Source organism: Ambystoma mexicanum, chromosome 12 (assembly GCF_040938575.1).
Source record: "Ambystoma mexicanum isolate Mex_15411 chromosome 12, UKY_AmexF1_1, whole genome shotgun sequence".
NCBI classification, from domain to species: Eukaryota; Metazoa; Chordata; class Amphibia; order Caudata; family Ambystomatidae; genus Ambystoma; species Ambystoma mexicanum.
In genome coordinates, this window is record NC_090936.1 from 1,059,306,832 (window position 1) to 1,059,327,278 (window position 20,447).

At 45.5% G+C, this 20,447-nt stretch overlaps 1 protein-coding gene across 3 annotated transcripts in view; it reads left to right on the forward strand.

Moving 5' to 3' along the window:
- The first annotated feature begins 6,208 nt into the window (after window positions 1–6,208).
- KLHDC10 (kelch domain containing 10) overlaps window positions 6,209–20,447 on the forward strand; it is a 345,723-nt gene continuing 331,484 nt past the window's right edge. The window contains exon 1 of one of the 3 annotated variants that reach the window (XM_069629599.1): window positions 6,209–6,494. In XM_069629599.1, the coding sequence (XP_069485700.1) occupies window positions 6,368–6,494 (127 nt within the window). In that variant the 5' untranslated portion in view covers window positions 6,209–6,367. The remainder of the gene's footprint in view (window positions 6,495–20,447) is intronic. The other 2 variants (XM_069629601.1, XM_069629600.1) reach the window with 2 other exon arrangements.

The following is a 20,447-nucleotide window of genomic DNA, read 5'->3' on the forward strand; positions in this document are numbered from 1 at the left end:
ATCTCCCGATTTCCCTGTGGAAATCTCCCTCCCAGGTGCATCTGAATGTTGGCATGTATGCAAGAGGCAAGTAAAAAATAGAGCCTTGGAAAAATTGGAAGGAAACATATGAAGGAGCATGGAAAAATTAACAACACCTTTTATGGGGCCAATCCTAAAATAGGATTATATATCAAAAGGAAGGCTGCTATATGCCTCAAAATGGAGGAAAGTGCGATGTTTTCCCCCACTGCCCGGCCTCAGGTAGTGAGCGCGGGCGGGCCTGTTAGGTGGCGCTGTGCGGGAAAAGGCCGCAGCGCAATGAATGACACGACTCGCTTGTGCGGTGCTTAAATCCGGACTGGCGCTCGCACGCCAGTTCCGGTGATTCCTTTATTCTCCCGTGTCACGTGACCCTCTGCGTAAGGGCACGTGACACCACATTCCTCCCCAACTTGGAGGTATTTATACAGTAATTAACAACAACCATTGTAAACTGGTACGACCTACAAAGTAATACACAATCGTAATGCACCTGCTTTCATTCACTGCTTTCAGGGTTCATCTTGGCGTGGGTGTCTGACGATAGACTCCGTCTACTACATACCCCTGGAGGCGGCACGACGGTTTGGGTTTCTCTCTCAGACGGTAGCGGGTGTTTCTTTCCTTGGGCATGTCTTCCTTGGTGGCTTCTGCTTCGGTTCTCTCGTCTGGCAGGTATGATCTGCCTGGATCTCCTGGTGTGGCCAGACCACCCAGTGGTGTCGGTCCTTGAGGTGTAGGCGGCATTTCTCCTCTGTCTCCTCTCGGGGGCGTTGACGGTTCTTCCCACATTTCTGGGGGTACTTTCCTGAAGTGTGACACGTTCCTTGTCACGGTCTCTCCCCCTCGGGTGGCGGTGACCATGCTGTGGTTGGTTGTACTGACTGTCCATGGTCGCACTTCGAAGTTGAGGGACATTTTCTTGGCCGGTGCACGGTTCTTGACAATGACGGTGTCTCCTGGGGTCAGTTCTCGGTGGCAGGCTCTCCTGGCGATGCTCTCTTGTTCGTTTCGCCTTAGCCGTCTGGCGTCAATTGCTGGGATGTCCGGTTCTGGGGCTGTCCAGTGGGGGTGTATGGGGAGTTCCGCTTGTATGGGTACCCCGAACATGAGGGCGACGGGGCTGATCCCGGTGGCTGAGTGCGGGGTTTGTCGGTGTGTTCTCAAAAACCGATATGCTGTCTTCAGCCACGGGTGCCCTTGTTCTTTGGCAATTCTGATGACTTTGTTGAGCGACCCCATGAATCGCTCAGCATCTCCATTTGCTTGGGGCCATCTCGGGGTGATCCGCTGGTGTTTGACGTTCACTTCTTTAAAGTATTCGCGTAGCTTCTGACTGGTGAAAGAAGGTCCGTTGTCGCTTTTTACTTTCCTCGGAATTCCGTGAGTAGCAAATATCTTCTACAGCGCGAGGATGGTGGTTTCGGCGTTGGTAGAGGCTACGTGCTCTACTTCCGGATATCTGCTAAACTCGTCGATTATCACGAGCAGGTAACCCTCGCCGGCAATGGTGCAGTGGTCCATGCTGACTGCGTCCCAGCGTGTGGAGCTCCTCGGGACACTGCTGATCGGTTCAGGGTTTTCGGGCCTCCGGGATGCTTGGCAGGCTGCGCAGGATTCTACCAATTCCACTACCCTTTGCTGCATGTTCAGCATTCACATCCTAGATTTAAGGTATGCTGTTGACTTTACGATCCCTTGGTGCCCACTGTGGGCTAACTTGAGAGCTCTCTCCTCCAGAGATTCTGGTAGTATGATTTGGTGCCCCTTTAACAGCACTCCTTCCGGGGCTATTGAGAGTTTGTGTCTGATCCCGAACAGCGCTCTGAGCTTGGTCTGTGCCGATGTTGTGCGTTGGGCTATTGACATGAGATAGTTTTTCCAATTCCCGGAATGGATGGCTGTGGCCGTGTGCTGTAGGACGGTGTCCTCCTCTGTCTCGCGCACCACTTCCTGCAGTGTCAGGGCTCGCGGTCTTGCGCAGGCAACTACGTGGCAGACATGTTCGTCGGTCTCCTTCGCGTGGTGTTGTTCGCTGTCGGTAGCTGGCCTCGGGTGGCGGGACAGGTAGTCTGCCGGGTTGTCCGATCCTGGGCGATACTCCACCTCGATGTTGTACGGCTGTAGCTGCAGCATCCATTTTTCAATGCGTGCAGGCGGGTGGGGGGCAGAGCCTCGGAAGATCGGGATCAAGGGTTTGTGATCCGTGAAGACTTTCGCCTGCTTGCCTAGCAGGTACACTTTGAAATGGCGGCATCCCCACAAGATGGCTAGGGCCTCCTTCTCTATGTGTGCGTAGTTCTGTTCGGGTTTTGTGAGTGCTCTGCTGGCAAAGGCGATGGGGAACACTTTGCCTTCGTTATCCGTTTGGGTTAACACCGCCCCTAGGCCAACTGGGCTAGCATCAACGAGGAGTTCAGTCTGCCTTTCTATGTTGAAGAAGGCCATGGTGGTGGAGGCAGATAGAGTGTCCTTGATTTGTTGAAATGCTTGTTGATGGGCTGCGGTCCACTCCCACTTCTGGTCTTTCTTTGTCAGCTCCCTGAGCGGGCTAGCAGTGCTTGCGAGGTCGGGGGTGAAGCGTGCGCAGTAGGTTGCCATCCCCATGAAGCTTCTCACTTCGGAGGCTGATTGTGGTGCTTTGGAGTCCTTTATGGCCCGCACTTTCGACGGGTCGGGGGATACGCCTTCCGCGCTGAATATGTAGCCAAAGAAGCATAGTTCACTCTTGCTGAATTCGCACTTCTCTGCGTTGAGTGTCAGGCCTGCTTCTTCGAGCCTTTTCAGGACTGCCGCTAGACGCCGATGGTGCTCACTTTTGTTTGGAGCGTATACAAGGATGTCATCGCTGATGTTGGTGGTTCCTTCTAATCCTGTGATGACCTTGCGGATTTCATGTTGGAACACTTCTGCGGCAGAAGATATTCCAAAGTTGAGCCGTTTGTATCTCATCAAGCCGAGGTGAGACGAAAAGGTTGTAATGTATCTTGACTCCTTGGATAGTCTTAACTGGTGATAGCCTGATCTGAGGTCAAGTTTACTGAAGACTGTTGCACCGGTGAGGTCTACGATGAGTTCGTCGATCGTGGGGGTTACATGGCGTTCCCTCCCAATCGCTACGTTGGGAAGCCTCATATCTATGCATATTCTTACTGCGTTCGGCTGTTTGGGTATTTGAGCTACAACCATGGGTGAGACCCACGGAGTCGGTCCGGATGTTTTCTCAATGATCCCTTCTTCTTCGAGCTTGGCCAGTTCTTTTTCTACTGCGCCTCTCAGGTGGAATGGGATCCGTCTGTGTCGAACTGCTTTCGGTTCAATGGTGGGGTCTATATGAAGCTTGATGGTTCTCCCCTTAAGGCACCCGATGCCCTGGAATAGCTTTCTGTGTCGTCTTAATAGGTTGCTGAGTTTGTCGTGTTGGAGGCCGAACGCGAAGTGTATTAGCTTTAACTTCTCTGCCGTTTTGCAGCTCAGTAGTGTCTCGCAGCCGCCGTCCACTACATATATGCGTGCACGGCAGTTGGTTTTCTCGTGGGCAAAGTTTGACTTGAACGACCCTCGCACGGGGAGGGGTTTCTTGCATCCGTAGGCATATAGTCTGACTTTCTTCTGTTGAAGGTCGGGTTTCGGGCAAAGTCTGTTGAATGCTGCCACTGGCATAACGTTCACTGTTGCGCCAGTGTCAATGACCACCTTTAGTGGTTCTCCGTTAGAGAGAACGGTGCACAACGGTCTTTTCCTCTGTCGTGACCGATGTGGTTCTACTGCAGATATTAAGTGTATGCGATGTACTTGTCTGCTTCCCTTTTTCTGTCTTCCTTTGTCTCTCCTTTCGGGGGATGTGCTGCTGTCACTGTCGTCGCTGTCGCTCGAGTCTGGGGACCTCTGGGATTCGTCGACGGCTCTGGCTTTTCCTTTGCGTGCTTGTCGGTGGGAGGATTCTCTGGGCGCAAACTTTTTCCGGCGTTCTTGCGTCTGGCGCGGGCAGGGTCTTTGTCGGGCGGGTTCAGGCAGACCGCGGCAAAGTGGTTGAGGCGATTGCATTTCCTGCACGTGGATCCCCATGCGGGACAGGAATCGCCTTTGTGCCACGGACCTCCGCACCATTTACAGCTCTTGTCCCGCCCCTGTGATGGGTGGGGCCTCATATCCTGCTTCGTGCGACTGTTCCGGCGTCTGGAGATGGCTGCTACGTCCTCTGCGGGTCCAGGGTTGTCTAGTGGTAGTCTCTGGATTGCTGCTTCCATTACCGCTACCTGGTCTTCCGTCTGCTCTCGGAGGCGCGCCATTTCGAGGATGCGTGACAGGCGTATGTTTCTTTCAGATAGTATGGCCCTTCTCAATTTTTCAGAGGATATTCCGTTGATGATCTGGAGACGGATGGCGAATTCTTCGTCCGGGAACTCACAGCCTACTGCCATTTCGCGAAGGCGAGCGTGAAATTTGTCTACTGTCTCTTTCTCCCGCTGCCTCGCCATGCAAAAGTGGAAGCGTTCGTAGTCTGGGTTAAGATCGGGTTTGAACATGTTGGTGAGCGCTGATCTCGCTGCGTCATAGTTGTCTGCGTTACCGCGGTTCGGTGTGGCGTTGAAGAGGCGCAAGGCCGCTGCTCCGATGTTGAGTAGGAGGAAAGTGCGCATCTTCTTCGGCATGGTAATGTCTCTGGCTTCGAGGTGCATCTCAAATTGTTGAAACCAGATTTCCCACCTGATGGCAGCACCCGTGGTGAATGGGTCGAACGGCGGCATGAATGTTGTCTGTGATGGGTCGGGATGTTCATTGGAGAGGCTCCTCTTGGAGGATGAACTCATGCTGGTCCTCACGGGGCTGGTGCTTGGGCTGGACATATCAGTTCTCTGCGTGTTCTCCCTGGCGTTGGGGCATAGGCCTTGAGTGGCGGTGTTAAAAGTGTCACCTTAAAGTCGCAGGGGCCAGTGCAACTGGCATGTATTCAGCTGCGCAGTACCTGCTCTGGTCCGCCAGACTTTTCCGGAGGTGCAGGAGGAGCGTTGAGTGGCCTTTCCTTGCTGCGTGTGGGAGCCCCTGTCGTGAGCATTTGCGGGGCTTCAACCAACTTGTGCACAACGTTATGCACAGCCACGTGACGTCCACGGCGTGTGGTTGTGTCGTTGAGGCGTTGCGCCGGTGCAGGCGTTGGAGCGCGGCTCCGCTTGAGGAGGAGGCGCGGGTCCGCGTCAGGTTCGTAGTCGGCTTCGTCGCCAGTGTGATGTTTTCCCCCACTGCCCGGCCTCAGGTAGTGAGCGCGGGCGGGCCTGTTAGGTGGCGCTGCGCGGGAAAAGGCCGCAGCGCAATGAATGACACGACTCGCTCGCACGCCAGTTCCGGTGATTCCTTTATTCTCCCGTGTCACGTGACCCTCTGCGTAAGGGCACGTGACACCACGTGACACCACAGAAAGTGCATAAAAAACAGGAAAAAGGCAAACGCCTCACCAGGAAGCATGGAAAAATAATAACCCCTCTCAAGGGGCCAATCCCAAAAAGGGATTATATAGCAAAAGAAAGGGTAATAATGCTGTCACCAAAATGGTGAAAAAACACATAAAAGAAAGGAAAAAGGCAAAGCCTCACCAGGATGGCATGTTGAAACAAACGGCAGGGGTGCCGTTTTCTAAGCAATTGAGTTAATCTTGTAAATAAAGATTGAATTTGAGAATGTCACTTGAAAGTAATGAAGATAAACCGGACACAGCTCCAGCTGGTTCAACAGAATGTCACAAGCTTTTGTACAATGGGCGATGGGCGGCAGGGATCAGCCTCGAGTTGGCCCTATGTGGGAGTAGTCTCCATTCACCTGATCCCTTGTTCTCCAAAATATTTGAGTTGTTTTTTCATTATATTTTTGTTGGTTGGTTTTCTTTGCACATAGCTCATGATACAATAAAGCTTGTGGCCAAAGTTTTTTCCACCCGATTTTTTTGTCAAGCCTCATCATTATGGAAAGTACTGTCATTAATGTCATCCGTTCCATCTTCCAGTACTAAAACACTTCCAGGCTTATGAGCTGGTTAATGCAAGACTGGAAGATCCATTCCAATATGGTTGACATTGGTCGATGTTGTCCTTCTTCTCCGTCAGTACCCCTAAGCCATCTAGGATTCGATCTACTGATTGCGTCTGAGAACTGCGGCTGCTCGAGAATGCTCCGCGGTGTGGCGTCGATTACTCTGTCCTTGTTGCCCTGACGTTCCTGACTGCTTTGGAAAGAGGCAACCTTCCGTTTGTAATGGTAGAGTAGGGCGAACTGTGATTGGCTGGCTGGGTGGCTCTCGGCCCGCCCAATCCGGTCCCCGTTCTGCAGGAGGGGCTGGTATGAAGCTGAAATGAGCAGGCAGCTTTTCTGGGTCCGGCGGCGTAGATTAAGGCGAGCCATGGAACAGTGCGGGGAGGGAACTGGACAGCTGGTGCGTTTTGTCAGGCTTTGCGGGAGGCACCATCTCGGGCCGCAAGGTAAGAAGGTGTTGAGGATGTAAGTCAGTACCTGATTCTGGCAGCTCGGGAGGCAAGCTGCAGGAAGACGGCGAAGGGATCGGTTCCTTCCTCTGTATCTGGTAGTGAGAGCGGACTGGAAGTCAGCACCTGCTTCTTGTTGGGGGCAATGGAAGCCCCCGAGAGCTGTGGGAGGGGTGAGTGGGGCTGGAAGCATGGGAGGGGTGAGTGGGGCTGGGGACCACCAGTAATAAGTGTATAGGATGGATGAATGCGATCCTGGGTATTGGTGGGAGGGGCAACTGTTTGGCAGGTTATGAGGTGAGTTGTGCTTGTTGGCATGGAAAGAATAAAACGTACTAGGTTCGGCGATTGTCACAAATGCTGGAGGGAAATGTTTAGAGTAGGACACATTTAATAACTGTCAGGCTCGGAGTTGAAAATAGGGCTGTCGGTGCATGAAGGTGCTGGCCACCATGCTAGTGTGGAGCAATTTTGTGCCAAAGTGGGCAAGTTTTAGTTAGTGCATTATGTAGCCAGAAATTTAGACCAATGTTGCTCTACAAATGAACATTTGAATCCACTGTTTGCAACAAACCTTCACGAAAAACGATGTCCCCGTTGGTACTACTCCAGCCAGAAAAAGTAAAAATGTGTAATTTGAGGTTGTGGGCCACTTTCTTATTGGTACCGGTTCATGTTCCAACCCGACCCTTCGTGTGTGCAGGTCAGATGACGGGGCCACACAATGATGGGGATTTTAATGTATGGCACAGACCGTTGCTTCCAGCTTAAACTCTAAAAGGGTTCAAGTGCGATTTCCATTCGGGAGCGGGGGAACGTCTGGATATACAGGAGAGGCTGCAGAGCAACATGGGATGGCTGGTCAAGATTGTTCAGGGGTGCAGGATGTACACGAGTGTCACTCTGGTTACTAGTATATTTCCTCCCCAATCAGATACACGGTCAGCCAATTGTGACCTAATGCCATTGTTTATACTTGTAATCGCCCTGCTTAGCTGGGATGTCCTTTTTTTCACCTCTCTGGCCACGACTGTGACTCCTGACTGAACGTGGTCCTATTTGACTCTGCCCCCTCTCCAAGCTTGTTGACTGAAACTCTTCTTCTCACAAAGCGGGGCTAATACTGCTGGTCCTTGTGTAAGTAATTGCTCTATGGTTAGAATCATTAATGCACCAGGGTCAAGGTCTGCAATCTTTTGCTCTCCTAATGTTTTGGACCATGACTCCCATGATCACTCAACATTAACTATGCTGCCTAGGACTGATGGGAACAGCAGTCCAAGAACATTAGGCACGTCAAAGGTTGCAGGCCCTTGTTCTGGGACTTGCATGCAACTTGAGGATCCCCACTCCCCCCTCCTATTTAGAAAACCTCTCTGTTTCTGCTAATAACTTAACTAACAAATTGTATCTTGAAGCTCCATTGATCTGGCTGGCCCCCTGTTAGTAATCGTTAAAGTTTCTGGGTTTATTTTGATTTGAAGCACACACCTGGCTTGAGGGCATCAGAGGGCTGTACAGAGTATGGATAGCCCGTGTATGGACTGTCATCTAAAGTGACGCAGTGCTGTGAGTTATGTGCGTCCATTGGGATTCGTTTTTGATCAGGTGTTGTTGAAAAGCCCTGGTATAGATTTTGTGACGATTTAGAATTGTGGGTGCTTTCCGAGCCGATGCCGGGATCGATTGGTTGTGTGGTAAGAGAAGTATTGTTTGCAAGTCCTCTCCCTACGGATGAGTTGAGAATCAAGCCGGTTGGTAGATTTGCTTAGAGAGGAATGTGCCACCAGATATGTGGAGCCTAGCCGCCATGTACACTGGTGTGCTACTTGTGACTGCTTTGTAGATAATGCATGCAGTCTTGAACAGTAGCCTGGCCTGGGGAGTAAGTCCATATAGTTTGCGTAGGATGGGGGTGATTCGGTCACTTAATCATGTACCCGTAATATGTGCTTCAGCATGGTGGACTGATTTAAGGGGAGCCAAAATTAGCAGTGTTCTTTGTAATGTGTAATGTTTGTCATTACAGCACTTGCTTGTTGCACAGAGGTCATGAACCTAATTCCTAGAAATGCCTACTCTGTTAGGTTTTTCAGAAAAAAGCACTGCTGTGGAGTTTCGGGCAGTCAACCCAATGGATAGACGCAGGTGTCTCACACTAAAGGTCAACTGATTAGCGTACTTGGTAATAAGGCTAAGGAGTCAGACTGAGTTTTAGAAGATTAGGGGCTTGGTGTGGGGTACAATACTAATCACTAGAGATTAGCACGTATTTGAATGTCCACACAACTGTTTATTAAAAATATGCTATTTAAAGTGCATACTTTACAAACTAAGAAAACCAATATCTACACACACAGGGGCTGATTCATGGAATTATTTGCACCGAAAAAATGAGTTTTGTGCGCCATTCTGCCTGCAAATCCCTGTTTCACAAATGGGGATTTGCGGCCAGAATGGCGCACAAATCCCTGTTTTTCGGCACAAAAATTCCATGATCAGTTTGACAGTTTGGTAATGCTGGGTTATATGCCACTTTGAGACAGTTGTATGGCATACACGTTAATCACCAATTTATAGGTCTTTCTAACTCAGTTTAGCCAATGGAGTGCAGTGTCGTAGTTGGTAGTTACTCAGGGCTTTCTAATTATAAAAAATCCCACTAGACTTGCAAGGCAAGTTCCTTAGTTTTACATACTCTTTCTAAGAGAAATGCAGTCGCCCCAAGGTGACTCGTAACAAAATATTTACCAGTGCTTTTTATAAAATGGTGCATGCCGCTTTAAGCACACTTCATATTTGGTGCAATGCTGCCAAGCAAGCACAGTGAAACTTACATTTGCCAGTTTCTGCAAACAAAGTGTGTTTGCAGTAAATGCAAAATTCTAACATCCCCATCCATGCTAGCAAGGTTGAGTATCCTGAAAATAGTGCTCACCCTTCATAAAAACTACTGTGATGCTAGCAGATTTTGGGAGTCCTGTAACACCTTCTTTAGGATTATAATGGAGCAATATGAATGCCTCACCCTATGGCTGTAATTACTTAATACGAGTCAATTGGCTCCAAAATGTAAACGGTTTTCCAAAGTTGGGCAAAATTTGTTAACCACCCAAAGTCTTAAAGTTAGATTTCCTGTGAAGGAGTGTGGACTACCAGTCCTTATGTCCCCTGTACAGTAACAAGGGCTCTTGGCCCAGGCTCAACCTCTGGTGATCTAGCGAGCTACTTAAGAAAAGGAAACCTAGCTTTCTGCACAAAGCCTACTACTGTTTTGTCTAGTAAGACCATATCATCGGCATAGGCCAGCCAGCTATCGTTTATTTTTGGGCTTGCCAATGCCTCTGACTCTGTTTTCCCCCATAAATGACAGCAACCTTGCCTTACTCCTGCTCCACTTTAATATGCTCTGGCAGATTGCCCTGTTCGTTTAATCATCCTTACGGTGGTGTCACTTTTTAGGTCTACTAGGACACATTCAAGCAAGATATAGAGGGAGATCAAGTGGAAAGATAAAAAGTAGAGGGAAAAACAAGAGGCTAAATACCATGAGTATGTTTTATCATAATTATTCCCAACAAACATTATAGGATACATAATGGGGGACATATCATAGCGGTGGTGGTACAGAATACTTGGGTGATTGTTATGACATACTATTAATTCTCTAGACAATCATCGCAGTGTCCAATATCATATTGTTGTTAAAAATGTCAGTGTTTTACACATATGCCTCGTTTAAAAGGCGGTTGAAGGCGACCCGGTGAGCACCAATTTAGGCATAGAATTAGTTTCCTAGGTTCCTGGATGAGGTTCCTGGATGAGCTTGATCATGATGCATTAAGTGTAATATTAAATGGTGAATAATAAAGTGTAGTTCGAGTCTGACTGATAATCTAGTCATACATATTCTAGGTTGATGAAAGCTAATCGGGCTGATAATAGCGGCATCAAAGCTAAATGTGAGTACACATAGTTAGAAAAGGCTAGTGAAAAATGTCTACCTTTTTGCTTGAAGTTGACGAATCCTAGAAATGTAGAAAATGCAAGGAAATTGCATTCAATTCGACACAATATGACTCACTCAGTCTGTCGGTTTAAAACAAGGGACAGGGTCAATGTCACCTGGTTTATTTTATAGAAAATCGTAAACATGTAATATATGTGGATTATGCCAATACTAAAACAGTAAAGTGAAACTCACTCGTGTGACTGAAAAGCGGGAATACAAGGCCGGAGGATGTCATCAACCTTGTATCCGAGGACTTATATATTCTCATATGAGTGGCTTGATGTAGGCAAACTCTAAAGAAAATGGGTAATTACATTGACCCTTTTAAAATATATGTCAAACGAGAAGATTGTGGAAAAAAATAGCGAAATCAGCATTTAATGTGAAGTACCTGTAAAAGACACAGCTGCCCTCAGAAAGTGCACCGAACGTGTAGTGTGCTGCCGTGCTGTTAACTGGAGGAGTCAGTCATAGTATTGGGAGAAGTTCGCTGTTGTTCGTGTAAGACGCACGCTCTGATTCAGCAGGTTTTCGTTTCATGTCGTGTCTAAGATGAGACAAATGGCAGAGTAAAATACTCTATAATCCGCGTGGAAAGTGCCTCTGGAGAACTATATATTAATTAAAACATGTACCTGTAAGTAGGCAGTTTGCGCCGTGTCTGGATAAACTGCACTCAGGAAAGCGTGGCGGTAGCCACGGTGATGCGAGTCAGTGAGTCTTGTGTATGTTAGCCGCCATGATGGATCGGTCAATTGAATGACTGGAAGCGTCATGGAAACTAATGGACTAGATGTTGAACGTGTCTAAAGTGGGTTCCATATTGGACTGGATACCCGGAGACTGAAATCAACTTGAGGTCTACTTAATACAAGCTAATGCTCTAAAAAATGGTGTGAAGCGGGCGCCCTTTTTACATTGAATGATGATGTTGTGACTTGGTTGATTTTTACGTAACACTATATAAAAAATGTAATATAACAGTGGGCATGTTGGCTGGTATCATAGCAAAACAATATCAATGCAGTACAATTTCACATCCTTATAGTAGTGATCTGCTAATAGATTCTAAATACTCAACTCTGCAGATATATCAACAAGCATTGTTATCCCTCTTTACTGATCATTTAACGAAAAAAACATAGTGTGTCATAACGCACATAGCGGAAGTGTCTAGTACCTCATGTATCTGACACGCTAGGATATGCCCTAACATCCCTGGGAGTGTTCTAGTGGTCAAGAAAGAAATACCGATCCTGAAAGAAAAAAATAATAATAAAAAATAAAAAAAATAGTATATGAATGCTAGGGTGTTTGTGAGAAGGAAATATGTTCATAAGTATTGCAAAGTCTCTCAGATCTGTATGCGTCATCCGTGGAGAAATAATTGAGGAGACCATATCTTCAGATGAAACATCTTAAAGAGAATTCTTCATTCAGACCCCTTTGGTCTAGGGTGTCCAAGCAATGGATCCAGTATTTCTCACGTCTTGAGAGGATTGACTGGTGATCCCGTCCTCTGTGGGGGCGTTTCACAACTTCCAAGATTTTAAATTTTAATTGGGCTATGGAATGATGATTTTCCAGAAAGTGTCTCGATAGTGGTGATTTAGTGTTCTTACATCGGATGGTTGATTTATGTTCTGTCCATCTCTCCTTGGCAGGTCTGGTTGTTTGACCTACATACAGAAGTCCACAAGGACATTTAATAGAGTAGATTACTCCTGGTGTAAGGCATGTCGCATAACCCTTTAGTTTAATTCTTTTTCCTGATTGGGGATGATTAATGAAGTCGCCTTTTACCACGTTGTTACAGTGAGAACAAGTCAGACAGGGAAATGTGCCTTTTATCTTTGTTGATAAGTATAATTGTTTATCCTTTGGTGGTCTTTCTGCCTTCACCAATTTGTCCCGCAAGTTGCGGCCTCTCTTGAATGCCATCATTGGCACTTTCGGGAATAGCTTGTGGAGTGTTGGATCATTTTGGAGAATTTCCCCAATGTTTTCTAATTATCTTACTAATTTGAAAGCTGTCAAGAACATTTTGATATATACATCAGTGGTGGTTCCTTCTCTTTATTTTTCAGTCATTAGTTGTTACTTAGTTCTTTGATCAGCCCTTTCCTTGGCCTCACTCAAAACTGATAAAAGGTAGCCCCTCGACTCAAAATTTTCAATAAGTTTAGAACACTCTTGTGTCTAGTCCCGCTGGGTCTGATATGATCCTTTTAAGTCTTAACTTCTGGCTGAACGGGAGACTCTTTAACATTGCTTTCGGGTAAAAGCTTGTGAAGTGGAGGAGGTTATTAGCATCTGTCGGTTTGTGGTAGACTGTTGTAGATAAGCTATTGTTCTTGATTTCAATATTTACATCCAGGAAATGTGGTAGCACCTACATATTTAACAATATTTCTATCAAATGACTGTCTTTTTCACGAATAAATGAATTAACGGACAAACATGCCACTTCATTGGCATTTGATGCAAAAGAGGCAACCCGTATTTTATCTTTAATAAAGGACACAGACAACACTCTACTAAGCAAAACTAATCCGGATAAACTAATATCACAGTTGGAAAAACTCATAAGGCGCGAAATATCTCAGAAACTCCATGCGACACTCGTGGAATACTACAAATCGCAAAGGATCCCGAGAGGATTAAGAGTTTATCTTAGACCTACTTTATGTAGTGAAAGCAAGGCGTTCATAGCAAAGTGGGATCAGATCTTGAACAAGTGCTCGCTCGACTTAATCTTACTCACAATTGAGGAGCTCTCAAAGTCTTTAACAATTGACAGACATTACTGCTTTGAAAACACAATTGTTGGAGTTTAAAACAGAACAAGAGCTGTCAGACCTTCTAGAGGAGGTGAATTCAAAACTCGCAGGGTACAAGGCCGATATCGAACAACGTAAATTACGGAAATTCAAAAGAGACACTTTTGACTATCTAAACGATATTGTGTATAACTGGCAGGAATATTACCACCATGGAAACCTGAATAGAGGGAGACCACATAACTCTAACCAACTATTTCCAACACTAGTAGTAGCCGCAACAGCAGCATTGGGGACCCCGTCGGTACTGAAGCACCACGCAGACCAAGAACTGAAGACCCTGATAATAACGAGGCTGTAGAGCCACGAGTAGTGAGCCCTTCAAGAGAATCGGAACCAGTAACATCAGGACCCTCAGGGGGGGCTTTTTTAGGCCTTCGATAAAAATCAAAAGAAAAACAAGGCGGGGCAAACAAAAACAAAGGGGGGGGGAAACCAAATGAGTGAGAACCTAGTGGTTAATATATCGAGCAAGAACCAACGGGAGGACAACTTGAGATGCTCAACAGAGGACTATCCTTTGTCCCCACAAGCAATACATCCTTGTTTGAAGAGAAGGTTTGTCTGCACAGACTCCTCAGAAAAGTTTGAACCAAAATCATCTTCGACGCAGATTGCAACACAGAATCTTCACAATTGTCTGACAGACTAGAACTTTGCCAAAGAGTTACTTTGATCCTCCAACACAGAACTTGATTTTGGATATGTTCGAGAAAAACAGATTGACAGATCTTAAAAGGATCAATTACCAAAGAACTACACCTCACAACATCAAAAACTGTCAATTAGACCATATTGAAGCACTTGCAAAGGATGAGAATATTACGATTAAACCTGCGGACAAAGGTGGCGCCATCGTGATTGTGGACACCGATGATTACACCAAAAAATGCATGAGCCTGCTTAACGATTTAACCACCTACACTAAACTTGATGGTGACCCTATGTATAGGATTAAGTCTACTATTGAAAAAACCATTAACGAGGCGCTTGATGATGAATGGATCAGCGAAAAAACAAGTAAGTTCCTCTTCAACCAACATCCCATAACACCCGTCTTCTACGGTCTTCCAAAGATCCATCAAAATCGAAATTCTCCACCCCTCAGACCAATAGTAGCTGGAACTGACAGCATTTTTGATCCCCTTGCCATCTACATTGATCGATCGCTACAACCCTTGATGCAAAGAATTCCCACCTACTTAAGGGCCACCACCGACTTTCTAAATTGCATCAATGAAGTTAAAGCTATAGACTCCAACTGCATACTCTTTAGTATGGACGTGTGCAGCTTGTACATGTCTATCCCCCACAGGGAAGGGATCGAGTCAGTTGAATGGCTTCTTCTCAACTCACCATCCCCCAGTGGCAATCCGGAACTCATTTTGGAATTCCTTAATCTAATATTGGACAATAGCTATTTCAAATTCCAAAACACATTCTTTTTACAAACAACTGGGACATCTATGGGGTCATCCATGGCCCCTGCGTACGCTAATACATTTATGTATCGCTTCTAGAAAAAACTTGTATTGGACCACCCTATGCGGTCATCATTTATATTGATGTTGAAACGCTTTATAGATGTATTAGGCATATGGTGTGGCCCACAGGAAGATCTTCTATTATTCTTGGAATACCTCAACTCAGTGCATGACAACATTAAGTTTACTATGGAGGTGGGGAATCCATCACTTCATTTCCTGGATGTAAATATTGAAATCGAGAACAATAGCTTATCTACAACAGTCTACCACAAACCGACAGTTGCCAATAACCTCCTCGACTTCACAAGCTTTCACCCGAAAGCAATGCTTAAGAGTCTCCCGTTCAGCCAGATGTTAAGACTTAAAAGGATCATATCAGACCCAGCGGGACTAGACACAGGGTGTTCTAAACTCATTGATAAATTTGAGTCGAGGGGCTACCCATCATCAGTTTTGAGTGAGGCCAAGGAACGGGCTGATCAAAGAACTAAGGAACAATGGAAAACATTGGGGAATTCTCCAAAATGATCCAACACTCCACAAGCTATTCCCGAGTGCCAATGATGGCATTCAAGAGAGGCCGCAACTTGCGGGACAAGTTGGTGAAGGCAGAAAGACCACCAAAGGATAAACAATTATACTTATCAACAAAGATAAAAGGCACATTTCCCTGTCTGACTTGTTCTCACTGTAACAACGTGGTGAAAGGTGACTTCATTAATCATCCCCAATCCGGAAAAATAATTCAACTAAAGGATTATGCGACATGCCTTACACCGGGAGTAATCTACTCTATTAAATGTCCTTGTGGACTTCTGTATGTAGGTCAAACAACCAGACCTGCCAAGGAGAGATGGACAGAACATAAATCAACCATCCGATGTAAGAACACTAAATCACCACTATCGAGACACTTTCTGGAAAATCATCATTCCATAGCCCAATTAAAATAGTTGTGAAACGCCCCCACAGAGGACGGGATCACCAGTCAATCCTCTCAAGATGTGAGAAATACTGGATCCATTGCTTGGACACCCTAGACCCAGGGGGTCTGAATGAAGAATTCTCTTTAAGATGTTTCATCTGAAGATATATGGTCTCCTTAATTATTTCTCCACGGATGATGCATACAGATCTGAGAGACTTTGCAATACTTATGAACATATTTCCTTCTCACAAACACCCTAGTATTCATATACTATTTTTTTTTTCTTTTTTTTTTCTTTCAGGATCTGTATTTCTTTTTTTGACCACTAGAACACTCCCAGGGATGTTGGGGCATATCCTAGCCTTTCAGATACATGAGTTACTTGACACTTCCGCAATGTGCGGTATGACGCACTTTAAGTTTTTTTTCGTTAAATGATCAGAGTTGAGTATTTAGAATCTATTAGCAGATCACTACTATAAGGATGTGACATAGTATTGCCTTGATATTGTTTTGCTATGATGCCAGCTAGCATTCCCACCGTTAGATGATTTTTACAGAACGCTATATAAAAAAAAATGTAAGTCACAACATCAAAATTCAATGTAAAAAGGGCAACCGCTTCACACCATTTTTGAGTGCATTAGCTTGTATTAAGTAGACCTCAAGTTGATTTCAGTCTCCGAGTATCCAGTATAATATGGAACCCACTTTAGACACGTTCAATATCTAGTCCATTTTTAGTTTCCATGACGCTTCCAGTCATTCAATTGACCGATCCATCATGGCGGCTAACATACACGAGACTCACCGACTCGCATCACCGTGGCTACCACCACGCTTTCCTGAGTGCAGTTTATCCAGACACGGCGCATACTGCCTACTTACAGGTACATGTTTTAATTAATATATAGTTCTCCAGAGGCACTTTCCACGCGGATTATAGAGTATTTTACTCTGCCATTTGTGTCATCTTAGACACGACATGAAACGAAAACCTGCTGAATCGGAGTGTGTCTCTTACACGAACAACAGCGAACTTCTCCCGATACTATGACGCCTCCAGTTAACAGCACGGCAGCACACTACACGTTCGACGCCGGTGCACTTTCTGATGGCAGCTCTGTCTTTTACAGGTATTTCACATTAAATACTGATTTCGCAATTTTTTTTTCACAATCTTCTTGTTTGACATATATTTTAATAGGGTCCATGTAATTACCTATTTTCTTTAGAGTTTGTCTACATCAAGCCACTCATGAGAATATACAAGACCTCGGATACAAGGTTGATGACCTCCTCCGGCCTCGTATTCCCGCTTTTTAATCGCACGAGTGAGTTTCACTTTACTGTTTTAGTATTGGCATAATCCACATATATTACATGTTCATGATTTTTTATAAAATAAACCAGGTGACATTGACCCTGTCCCTTGTTTTAAACCGACAGACTGAGTCATATCGTGTCGCATTCAATGCAATTTCCTTGCATTTTCTACATTTCTAGGATTCGTCAACTTCAAGCAAAAAGGTAGACATTTTTGACTAGCTTTTTCTATGTGTACTCACATTTAGCTTTGATGCCTCTATTATCAGCCTGATTAGCTTTCATCAAACTAGAATATGTATGACTAGATTATCAGTCGGACTCGATGAACTACACTTTATTATTCACCATTTATTATTACACTTGATGCATCATGATCAAGCTCATCCAGGAACCTAGGAAACTAATGCTATGCCTAAATTGGTGCTCACCGGGTCCCTTTTAAACGAGGCATATGTGTAAAACACTGACATTTTTAATAACAATGTGATATTGGACATTGCGATGATTGTCTAAAGAATTAATAGTATGTCATATAACAATCACCTAGGTATTATGTACCTTCGCTAGTTGACCACCACCGCTATGATATGTCCCCCATTATGTATCCTATGTTTGTTGGGAATAATTATGATACAACATACTCATGAGATTTAGCCTCTTGATCTCTCCCTTTATCTTGCTTGAATGTGTCCTAGTGCTTTTGGGCTCAAGAAGAAGAGGAAAAGACCTCGAAGTGCGTCAGCCATGCACCCAGAATTTACAGATTCTTGTCCACTCTTTTCCCTTTTTTTGCACTTTATGCCAATATACTTAAATCAATTGTAGTAAAAAAATGTTTGCTTTGTTTTCCGCAATTAAATACCTATTCTGTTTCTATCATTGATTCTAATTGAACATTTGATTCTAATTGAACATTTTTCATATGTAAAGTTTCATAATGAACTATGGAATGTCTTTGACAACATTCCAAAGTGTGCAGGGGACGGGAGGGCTCCCAATCAGGATCCTCTTACTTTCCCTACTGTGTGCAATATTGGTCTTGTGCCAAGACCATCTTTTCTCCCCTGCACCTAAAAATTCCAGAAAACTGAAAAGTAAATGAAGATAATTCTATCTTGAACAACTAGTGCGCACCGACAACCCAATTTCTCCACCATTTAGGTCTACTAACATGAATAGAATAGGGAGAGTACCGTCCTTTTTTTGTTGACGGGGGATTGACTCTAGAGGGTTAATGGGTATCACATAGGAGCCAAGGCTACCTCTCCCTTCAACGCACAGGTAGCGCTGGAACAACCTACAGAAGGCTAGGAGTTATTTGGGTTGGATCTACGTGATTTTTCTGTCGCGGAAAAGTCAGCGACGGAAAGGTTTGCATGAAAAATGTACGCCCCACTGTACATTTCCCATGCAAACATAATTTAAAAAACCCTACAAAACCCCCCCCACACCACCATCACCACCCCCCCCTCACACACACACACACACACACATCCTACTTATCTTTCTAAAACTCTGTGGCCCTGAGGTGACCAAGAACCGGCACTGCAGGGTCCTTTTCTTTTTTTTGAATATATATATATATATATATACATAAAGTTATGGTTAGTTGCTCTTTCCATAGGAAGAGCACTTTTTGGGCAGCGTATAACTCTGTTCCCCCTGGACGAATCCTCACCAAACTTTGCAAAAAAAAGTATATGGGCCACTCGGAATTGTTTTGCAAAGTTTGGTGAGGTTTGGTCCAGGGGGGAAAAAGTTATAGGGGGGGTCCCAAAACACATTTTTTTCCCTTAGACATAATGGGGGGGGAAAAACTTTGCGCACGCCTACAGCCCAAACCGCTGGATGGATTTTCACCAAATTTGCAGCAGGAGCGGCGGCTTGGTCCCAAAAGCGTGCTTTTGTTAATTTGTTGTAAATCCGTCCAGATACCGAATGGCTAAGGGGCTTCCGCCATGACCGCGGACACGCGACGTCTCTGCCGATTGGCTGCAGTGAGACGTGTTCAGCGTCAGATTGTTTGGATGCACCTGACATCTTGGATCCGCTGACAGCGCAGCGGCCACCACCGGCAACATGCTATTTCGAAAAACTATTTTGCTGTGTCAGTGTTTGGGGAGTTTCAGACAGTAAGAGATGGGTGAAAAACTGTATTTGTTCAGGTGGTAGGTGTTGATTATGTATTCCCTATACCTGCCTTGTTTGGGATGTTTGTAAGTACAGAAAATGAGGGGTCTCATAAGGGTAGTATTTCAGTCGGTGCTGTGCGCAGGCAACTTGAAACTGTTCTAAGGACACACGTGGTGTTAGCGAACATTGAAAATGAGTACATGCTGTAATTACATTATTTTTTTCCCTATGAGTGAACTATTCATTTGTATGCCGCCATGGGTGTGACATGCTGTGGTGGTTGTGGCCAGGGCGTAGAGCCATGGGTGTGACATGCTGCGTTGGTTGTGGCCAGAGCGTAGAGCCATGAGTGTGACATGCTGCGGTGGTTGTGGCCAGGGCGTAGAGCCATGGGTGTGACATGCTGCGGTGGTTGTGGCCAGAGCGTAGAGCCATGGGTGTGACATGCTGCGGTGGTTGTGGCCAGGGCGTAGAGCCATGGGTGTGATATGCTGCAGTGGTTGTGGCCAGGGCGTAGAGTCTTGGATGCATGGCCGTAGGCCGAAGGCCATACTTCCAAGACTGTATGCCCTGGCCACAACCACCGCAGCATGTCACAGCAATGGATACACCTGTAGTATTGCTTATCGATCAGATGGTTGTAGGGAGTGTGTAGAGTCTTGGGCACTGGAGGTATAAGTCACTGCACACCCATAAATTGTAATATCTGGGGACATACAGCTAGGAGTGTAGCCTCTGGCCTGCAGTCTTGGGTGCATGTTGGTTCTGGGCAGGTTTCCTGCCACCAAATTCATACGGTAAAGTGGAAGTTGGTGCTCAATGTACGGCGAGCAATGCCTGCGTCTGTGTTGTAATGTTTTCAGATTAATATTGAAGTCTGGCTGGCGTCCTATGTTTTGAAATCTGGGGCGGCCACCTGGAGTCTTTCATGGGGATTTTCATATGTTGTTGCAAAGTGAGAATGAATGTGCCTTCTGAGTGAAGGTCAGTTAATTTTGCTTTTTTGGTTGCAAGCTCAGTAGGCCCACGCATTCAAGTGAATTCATAAGGGGCTGTTGTTTTTTGACCTTGAGCGAAAGTGAAACTTTAAAAGCTACGCAAGGAATCAAAGTTTGGAAAAAAAAAATACTATTTGATAAGGTTATAGTTTAAAAACGCTTGTAAGGGACATGAAATATCAGTTCACAAATATTCTTTGATGCGAACAGTTTGCTGTTTGAC